Source organism: Mytilus californianus, unplaced genomic scaffold, assembly GCF_021869535.1.
Source record: "Mytilus californianus isolate M0D057914Y unplaced genomic scaffold, xbMytCali1.0.p SCAF_2, whole genome shotgun sequence".
NCBI classification, from domain to species: domain Eukaryota; kingdom Metazoa; phylum Mollusca; class Bivalvia; order Mytilida; family Mytilidae; genus Mytilus; species Mytilus californianus.
This window is the reverse complement of record NW_026262668.1, coordinates 93,425,230-93,434,830: the sequence shown is the minus strand read 5'-3', so window position 1 is coordinate 93,434,830 and position 9,601 is coordinate 93,425,230. Positions and strand designations below refer to the sequence as shown.

At 33.0% G+C, this 9,601-nt stretch overlaps 1 protein-coding gene across 1 annotated transcript; it reads left to right on the top strand.

The window, feature by feature from the left end:
• The first annotated feature begins 1,760 nt into the window (after window positions 1-1,760).
• On the top strand, window positions 1,761-7,585 carry LOC127730422 (beta-1,4-galactosyltransferase 5-like). Its single transcript, XM_052238834.1, has 5 exons — window positions 1,761-1,981; window positions 4,860-5,056; window positions 5,626-5,748; window positions 6,570-6,665; window positions 7,247-7,585. Exons 1-5 carry the CDS (start codon window positions 1,820-1,822, stop codon window positions 7,380-7,382), a joined length of 714 nt encoding a protein of 237 aa, XP_052094794.1. The 5' UTR covers window positions 1,761-1,819; the 3' UTR covers window positions 7,383-7,585.
• Window positions 7,586-9,601: the final 2,016 nt, after the last annotated feature.

The following is a 9,601-nucleotide window of genomic DNA, read 5'->3' as shown; positions in this document are numbered from 1 at the left end:
GTTCTAGTCGTAGAACTGTTCTAGCCGTAGAACTGTTCTAGTCGTAGAACTAACCAAAGACTTGGTCAGTTCTAGGTAGAACTGTCTAAAACTGTTCTAGGGTAGAACTGTCAGGAACAGTTCTAGGTAGAACTGTCTAAATCAGTTCTAGGTAGAACTGTCTAAATCAGTTCTAGGTAGAACTGACCAAATCAGTTTTAGGTTAGAACTGTTCTAGCTAGAACTGTCTAAAAGGTGTCAGGATGACAGTTCTACCTACTGTCCTAGAACAACAGTTCTCCGGACAGATTTGATGAGAGGTTAGAAGTGATCTTCACTGTACTTAGTAATGTAAAACAACAACTGTGGGAAGAGTGCGTATTGGACCTTTTCCAATGATAAATGTGTAACGCCTACACATCCTATTATTTTTCTCCAATGGATTTCAAATTCTTGCGTGTAAGGTGAGTTTCAACGTGAATTGAAAAACACTTGGCAAAGAAGTCATATAAACGCCAAAACATAAATTTCCTTGAGCTTGTTTTTGAGATATACGAATTTCAAAATTTTCCGGAAAGAGTTGTTCTATTTATTGTCAAGAGATGTTTTCACTGTCAAAATCTTGAAGATTCTAGAAATAAGGGACTAACCAGATTGGTCAGGAATGTAGTTTGAGATATATATAATAAAGTTATAAAGCAATCTGAAATTTCTAAGTGCTCCTATCAACATTTTTTCTTGCAAATAATATTACATTTTGCAGTTTGAGATGTATAAGTATGCACTACCGCGTTCAAGATGAAGTTTAATTTGTTGTTATACTTTCAAGACTACGGATTAAAATTCTAAATTTCTTGTGTATATGAGCACTGAAGATTTTCAGCATTTTGAAAAAAAAGTATATTGACAAAAGCAATTAGTTGTGCCAAGAATTTGTCGATACGATTAAATGTCGCTTTTAGCGGCCAGTATGGTTCAAATTTGCCAAAATAAGCTTAGAAACATTGATGATGAATTATTCACTTGCAAGTGAATAATTCGACCTCATTGAATCCGTATTCATGTGAACTTCAATTTAACCCCTTAGCTAGAGATAGATAACGCATGCATTGTGCGTGATGAGTTATTTAAAGGAAAAGAATGTCAACATTGAAAGTGAAACAAAGGTAAATCATTTGATTGACTGATTCGATCCACAATATATCATTCTTATACAGGTAAAAACGATGGTTAACATATATTTTTGATATATAATATGGTATTTAACAGACCTAGAAAAATCCAAATGCACGAGTTCGTTTCTATTTATATCTATATTTATGTTTATATCGCTTATATAACCATCGGAGGTCTCCGGAGGTCAACTCGATAGTTAATTAGATGGCGTCTAGACTTAAATATACACGAAACGATGTTACATATTCTCAAGCTCATGCCCTGTAAATTGTTTATTTTAGACTTTTTATAATATGGATAAATGTTTTACATTGTTATAAATGAAATATGAGAATTTGAATCAAATATGTGAACATGAATTTGACAGCTAGTACCCCTTAAAGACTGTTATAACAAACATATCTGTTCGTGTAGTATCGTCAATACTAGACAATCCGATACTTTTGATGGTTTATTGTTTTCTGCAGACTCTTATATACATCTATTTTCATTTCTACGAGTTGTACTCTTTTTCTTAAATATCTTGTAAATTTGATTAAATGTTTATAATATGTCTCGGTATTTATTGATATCAATAGATTTTGATTTTATATTTACAGACGGAAGAGAGGTTTTAAACAAAGCTGTTATCCCATATGAGGATCTAGCACGTACTTTTTTCTTTATGAGAAAAGGTCATCATATACCAAGTTGTCGACCGTATCAAAAAGTAGCAATTATTGTTCCATACAGAAATAGAGAACAGCAACTTAAAATCTTCTTTAACAATGTTCTGCCACGAATATATCGCCAAAAACAAGAATTTGGAATATATCTTGTAGAGCAGGTAAATTATATTGTCAACTTAAAAAGTATAAGATATGGACTAGATAATAGTAGACTACCGATGTCCATGTCTCATTAATCCACACAGAAGATTAAACAAAAACTGAGCAAATCTCATGAACTCGAAAAGGAGTGAGCGGGTGCATCGACAGGCTGAGTGTCCCCAGCTATGCATGCATCTTCCGCCATGCAAGTCCACTCTCAGTCAAAGTGTAACAATTGGGAATAGGACACAATCGGTAAATTTAGTCGTTTTTTCTTTCAACTCTGTTTGAGCAGTTATTGTCTAGACGCACACCCCTGATGATGAAGTCCTTGTAGTCTGAACATGCACGTGCGTAATTGGGAAATGAAAACGCCATACGATTGGGAAGAAGGTGACAATTGGAAAATTGAAATCATCACGTTTGTCATAGATTTTAGTTTGAATTCGTCCATATGTGTCGATATCGAGAAAAAGATAGGAATATGATGCAGACATTTCTAGTTTAAGTAGTATCCTTAATCTCAGGTTCACTGGGATAAATGAGACGAAAGCACTTACTGAAATGTGGGTAATCAGCTTTGGAATAATACGTTCATACTCAAAAGAATCATATGAGTTAACACCTAGTCCTAATCAAGCCATCAGGTATGCTATCTATATGAATGTAAGTTGTGAAATACTGTTGGTAAAATAGAGAAGAAAAGATAACAAAACTCATTAGTCGAAAACAAACTGACAACGCCATGGCAAAAAACGAAAAACGACCAAAAGACAAACAGCAGTATACAAAACACAACATAGAAGACTAAAGACTGAGCAGCAAGACCCCACTGAAAACTGGGGTGATCTCAGCTTCTCCGGAAGGATGACAGAACTTGCTCCACATGTGATACCCGTCATTTTGCTCATGTAAGTTCAAATGCGATTAAACGTCTAATTCGGTAGGTCACATTCGAAGAAAAGAGGACGGAATTGTGTTTACGAAAATTGAAACATATCTGTGGTCATTCCATAACGGTCAAGCAACTAGTGATGGCGTCCGTAAAATATTTGAAGTGATGATTCCAATTTCACCACTTGGAACTATTAGTTAAATAGCTTCCTTGTGAGCAGCAAGCGTCTATCAAGGAAATCATGATAGGAAATTCAAACTCTGGAATATCGTTTCAAATGGGAGATATACTCCATATGGTAAATTGTGAAATAATGCTGGTAAATTATCATTTCAAATCTCACTTAACTACAATAACAAATCAACAGACAATGTTTCCTTACTTTAGATATGTACATAACCTTATGGGGAAATTACATCATACATAAAAAAGTTATAACAGCATTCGCAAAAAACCTACACAGTACAACACGTCATATCGACCACTAACATCCGAGTTGTCTCTATTCTGAAAATACATACGTACACACATATTTCAGATGCCTGACTTGTTACATTAATAAGTTGTGATGTGTTTGGCCGGTTTTACATACATCTTTTCGCTTTCTAAAGTTTTACATGAAGGAAAATTGATAACAGTGTAGAAAAGGAACTGCAATGAGATTGGCATAGTGAGTGCCCATTGGAAATCCGATAATTTATACTATATACATTCTTCCCATAGCGAACAAACATATTGTCAAACAGGAAATTCATAGTCTTTATCTGTCTATGCATGTCCAGGAACGACGATTAATATACCTTAAATAACTAAAGAAAACATTCTTGATTCGAATAATCACAAGCCCATTGAATTAGCTACTTGATCAATAGAACTCAGTATTTCTAAGACATCACCAGAATTCTTTTACATTCAAAAACAATTGACGCTTGTTTTAATAGATTTTATTGTAGGATTGGTAATGGTAATAAGTTTACTAGTGAGTAGGACAGACCATTTAATAGTAGGTTACTTGCCAGAAGCTGATAGAAAGCGGGATTTATAAGGAGTTTTGTGTAATTTAGGTAACCAAGACATTGAAGTTCAATTTAGTGGTTTTCTATTACCTCATTTTCCGAAAAATTGTTCAAAAAGTAAAATCACAAAAATACTGATCTCCGAGGAATATTCAAAAAGGAAAGTCCCAAATCAAAACAATAGTTTCAGAATTTTGGATTTCTTCTCGCAAGAAGTCGATCTAATATTTACACTAACGTCAAACAAACACATTTTGTTGTCGTTTCAAGCTGGTACTAAGGCATATGCATTGTTAAAAGTCTTTCAAGTTTATATCTTATTATAGATTTCTGTAACTTTATTTCTTGTTTTAGGTTAATGAACTTCAATTGTTATCTGATCTTGGCTTTTTCACGAGCAGATGATTATACATTCATGCAATCGTAGTCAAACGTACAGACATAACATAAGCAAGAGTTTTTAAATTTAGATTAAGTGATATGTCAGATTTATTTGTTTGTGTTATTGCTGAACTATCAAAATGAATTTAAGACATACAAGTATTATCATAAAAATATCATTTTACCAGGTTTAGGTATACCAGGTTTAATCCACCATTTTCTACATAAGAAAATGTCTGTACGAAGTCAGGAATATTACAGATGTTATCCATTCGTTTGATGTGTTTGAGCTTTTGATTTTGCCATTTGATTACGGACTTTCCGTTTTGAATTTTCCTCGGAGTTCGGTATTTTTGTTATTTTACTTTTTGCATGATAATAAAATTCATCCACTATTCATTCCTGTATGATTTTAGGCAGATGACTACCCGTTTAACAGAGGAATGTTATCAAATATTGTATATGAGCATGCAATGCAGGATGATTTTGCCATTTGATTACGGACTTTCCGTTTTGAATTTTCCTCGGAGTTCGGTATTTTTGTTATTTTACTTTTTGCATGATAATAAAATTCATCCACTATTCATTCCTGTATGATTTTAGGCAGATGACTACCCGTTTAACAGAGGAATGTTATCAAATATTGGATATGAGCATGCAATGCAGGATGATATGTATTCGTATGATTGCATTGTAATCCATGACGTCGATCTGCTGCCAGAAGACGACAGAAATTTGTATTTCTGTAATGATAAAGTAGCTTACCATTTAGCTGGTAAAATGGAGAGAAAAAATTATAGGTTATTATATTAATTTTACTAACAGAGTGGTTTGGAAAAGACAGGACTCAGAACATGTTACGGTTTTTGATGGGGATCGTGTTGCTCAGTTTTTAGTTTTCTATGTCTTTATGTGTACTGTTGTTCGTCTTTTCGTCGTTTTTCGTTTTTTTTCATGGCATTGTCAGTTTGTTTTCGACTGATGAGTTTAAATATCCCTTTGGTATCTTTCGCCTCTGTTTTAATGCTGATTTAAATACATTTATGAAGGAACGGAAAAGAGATTGCCTAAAATAAAGGATAAAAGATTAGAAGCATCACTCGTTAATACAATGAATTAATAATATCAGTGCTTAATGTGTGAAATAAATTTTATGTTCAAAATACAAGAAAGTTCAGCTAACTTAAAGATACATGCTACTAAAATACATAAACTACACAGGGTCTTCCTCTCTCAATTGATTTTACAAATAGAACTCTTGTCGGTGAGACAGTGTTTGGGCAGTGGATATTTTTGTTAATTGATAGTCATTAACTTAATATACTACATAGAACATTGTTGACAAATATCTCTTTCTTATATTCTTTAGCATGATTTATCCCGGATTTTTTGGTGGTATCTCTTCGGTATCAACAAAACAGTATAAGATGTGTAATGGTTTTTCTAATGCTTTCTTTGGATGGGGAGCAGAGGATGACGATTTCAAAAGAAGGTACAGAAAAGTACACGAGAATGATTTGTAAATGAAATGATATAGTTATTTCGAAAAACAATTAAGCGTTAGTCAACTTTCAAAGTTTACTATGGTGCAAATAAAAACAAAATTTAGGAGACAAAAAATTTCCTTTTCACCACGTTGATGACTGTTATTTTTTTAGGGGATATTGAGTTGTCTTATTTGAAAACGTGTTTGGTTGTGTTGCTGTCTCAGTGATTTATACTGCGAATCTTCTTTTATTTTTATATATATTAATAAAAAAAATGTCTATGTCAGATATCGCTAAACAAAACACATAGTTAATATGTTTTTCATGATACAAACAACCGTACTGATCGCTTATTCTGTATTAAGTCGATATTTCCCCAAATATTTTGCCTTTACCTGGATTTCTTTATGTTTTACTCTGTTAAATATGCCTCGTATATTTATACACATTTCACTTTAAAACTATAAACGTAGAGCAATGCTAGTGAAATGTTTTCTGAGATACTACGAATCTTCTTATACATATATATATATATATATAATTAATAAAAACTATGTCTAAGTCAGATATCGTTAAAAATAAACACATACTTATTTTTTTTTAAACAAACATTCGTACTGATCGCTTATTCTATAAAAAGTCTATATTTCCCTAATATTTTGCCTAAGCCGGATTTCTTTATTCTGTGTATTATGCCCCCTTTCCTCATTAATACACATTTCAGATTTAAACTGTTGACGCAGAGAAATGCCAGTGATTTTTTTTGTTTGTGATAGTCGTACTATAGTAAAAGAGTAATCTGTCATTTTTATACTTTTATATTCAGATTGAACAATGCCGGATTTCATATCAGCAGACCGTTAGAAAAGTTTTCTCACTGTGGTGATGTTGAACATATAAAGGCAGAACCAGCAAAGCAGAGGTATTTAGTTTGTGATATAAATTCAAATCAAATTAGATGACACAAGAAAAACAAAACACAAATATACAACGACAAACATCTCATCATATGATCCCAACTTTGGACAGGAAAGTAAAGTAATAAGCGATTGAACATGATTGTGATTTGCACCTCTCTCTATGCTGAAATAGAAAAAAACAATGCAACGAAAGAAAATAAATGAAATGATCGGTACTTAGAGCAACATACTTCTATAAACAGTTCCTGGAAGAAAGTTATAAGATCCATGTTGATTGATAAGTAGAATAAATTATTCTGAATGAAATAAATGTAACAAACAAAATTATGACCTTGTGCCATGTCCCAAAACATATGATTTTTATATCAAAGCAGTAATGGAACTTAACATTTGTAGCAATGTCATTAAGTTCTTGATCATCTATTCAATAATCAACATTATAAACACAAGAAATGATTTTTCTATACAAAAACAAATGATGAAAAGAACGATTTTAAGATAAATCAAGATTCTCGGTGGTATCCGGCAAATTGATTATCTTATTATATAAATGACTGCCTTCATGACACGTTTTTAACTTCAGGTTTAAAGTGTATCGAAAAGTTGGACGAACATGGAAGTTTGAAGGTTTGAATAGCTTGCAATATCAGCTAATAAAAAAAGAAAGGAAGCAGTTGTATGTCTGGATTTATGTCAAAACTAAATATGTGATAGTATAAATGTTTTTTTACAACACATCTTAATAGAATGATATCGATAAAAACAAAACAAAATATTTACTTTAAAAAGATTTACACATAAGGATTGTGGTGGAGGCTGGTGTTTCAAAAATAATAACAGATATGAATGTTTCTGTTGTTTTTATTAGTGGAAATATATAGGCGAGTGACATTATCCATAAAAGTTTATTTTAATGCACACAGCTTACATACGAATAAATCATATACTATTCGAAAGCATACCATCTGTTATATCTTTTTTGCCCTGTGGTCAAATATTCGTAGGTGCAATTCTGTTAAATCAAGATCAAAGGTCGAGGACCTAACTAAATTTTCAATATTTCAGTATTTTTTGCATATAATGTCTTCTGAATAATAACACAATGTATAAAAACATGGAAGACTTTCAGAACGCACTTTAAAATTTAATGGTCTATTTTGTGATAAAAAGCGCTTTTTTCCAGAAAGATCAGTGAAAATCATAAAAAATAGCGATAATCAAAATATTTTTATCTTATGCATCTATTAATCACCTTACATCAAATACTAATCTTTTTGTAGTGCTAAGAAAGTTTTTGACATAATCATTGGACCGTCATGAAACTTATTGTTTATTCAAAGGTCAAACAGTCGCCCAAAATTCTGCCATCTGATAAAAAAAACAGCTTGTTTTAACTCTCCTAGCTAGAAAATAGAATTTTGTCTATATTTATTTGAAAAAAAACACAATTTAAAAAAGGTTAAAAGATTGAAGACACGAGGGTTTCATACTTAAGGAGAGAATACTGAGGTAAAACGTTCAATATTTCAATACGTATTGAATAGCCTCGGTGGTGTTATGTTAGAGTGCTCTCCTTGAGTGCTAGAGGTCTTGGGCTCTATACCCAGTCGGATTAAACCAAAAACAAATTAAAATTTTTAATTGCTTCTTCCCCGCTAGACACAAAGGAGATAGACAAAAGACTAGTAGGCTCAGAGTCAGTTTAATGTACCTGGGTAGAATGACAGGTCTTCCTGTGGACTGTTTTCTCTATTGCGTTAAAAAAAAACGGCTCAGCGTGTCTGTCAAGTACATAACAGGGTTCATATTCATATCGCATAAACATGTTTTCCTCCTATTTGAGTGTTTAATTTGTACGAACTAAGAAACCACATAAAAATACATAGTTATGTAACGTGTGACGTGTCTGGGATCCGTAACCAAGTTGATTCTAAGACAGCAATAAAAGCGCTGTTTCTTTGCTTTGGATGGATACCCCATATCAATTTTTTTCTATTATATCATTAAATGGATTATTTTTGCTCTCTTATTATTATAAGCTGTCTCGACTCAAGTTTTCCTCGTCGTACGCCTGAGCAAATATTTGTAAGCTGGTAACGCATTCATATGTACATTATGTCAAATCATAATTTTAATTCCTGTCCATTGTTTACGCCCTGGATTGCAGTCATAGTCATTGTCCTGCATGTAGATGTCAACACGGTTGTTGCTGTGTGACAACAGGCGCTTGTTTTGTTAATATATCACTGTTTATGAGCAATTTGATTCGGCAGCCAGTAGAATGCATGGGAACAACTGCATAACCGCACAATGTATTTAATCAATTACAAAACTTGATTTGACATTTATTTAATTATTTTGTTTTTGAGGAAGAAAAAGAAAATTGTGATATAGACAAAGACAACTAGTTATTTGGTACAGACACATTGGCATGTGCGGCATGAAACTTTATTTTGTACTGTTGAACCATGCATTCTTCTTTTAAACTGAGTTTAACTGTGCGTATTGCTTTGTGTTTATTTATTCTACATTGGCTAGAGGTATAGGGGGAGGGTTGAGATCTCACAAAACATGTTTAACCCCGCCGCATGTTTGCTCCTGTCCCAAGTCACGAGCCTCTGGCCTTTGTTAGTCTTGTATGTTTTTTTTAATTTTAGGTCATTTATATGTTTCGGAGTTTAGTGTGATGTCCATTTTCACTGAACTAGTACACATGTTTGTTTAGTGGCTACCTAAAGCCCGCCTCCGGGTGCGGGACTTTCTCGCTGTGTTGAAGACCCATTGGTGGCCTTGTTCTTTGGTCGAGTTGTTGTCTCTTTGACACATTCCCCATTTCCATTCTCAATTATATTCCTGAATAATCATTTATCCAGATCAACCTGAAATTGTTCGCAAATCTTGTGATTGTTGGTTTTGTTGTTTCCTGGTCCAATCGTGG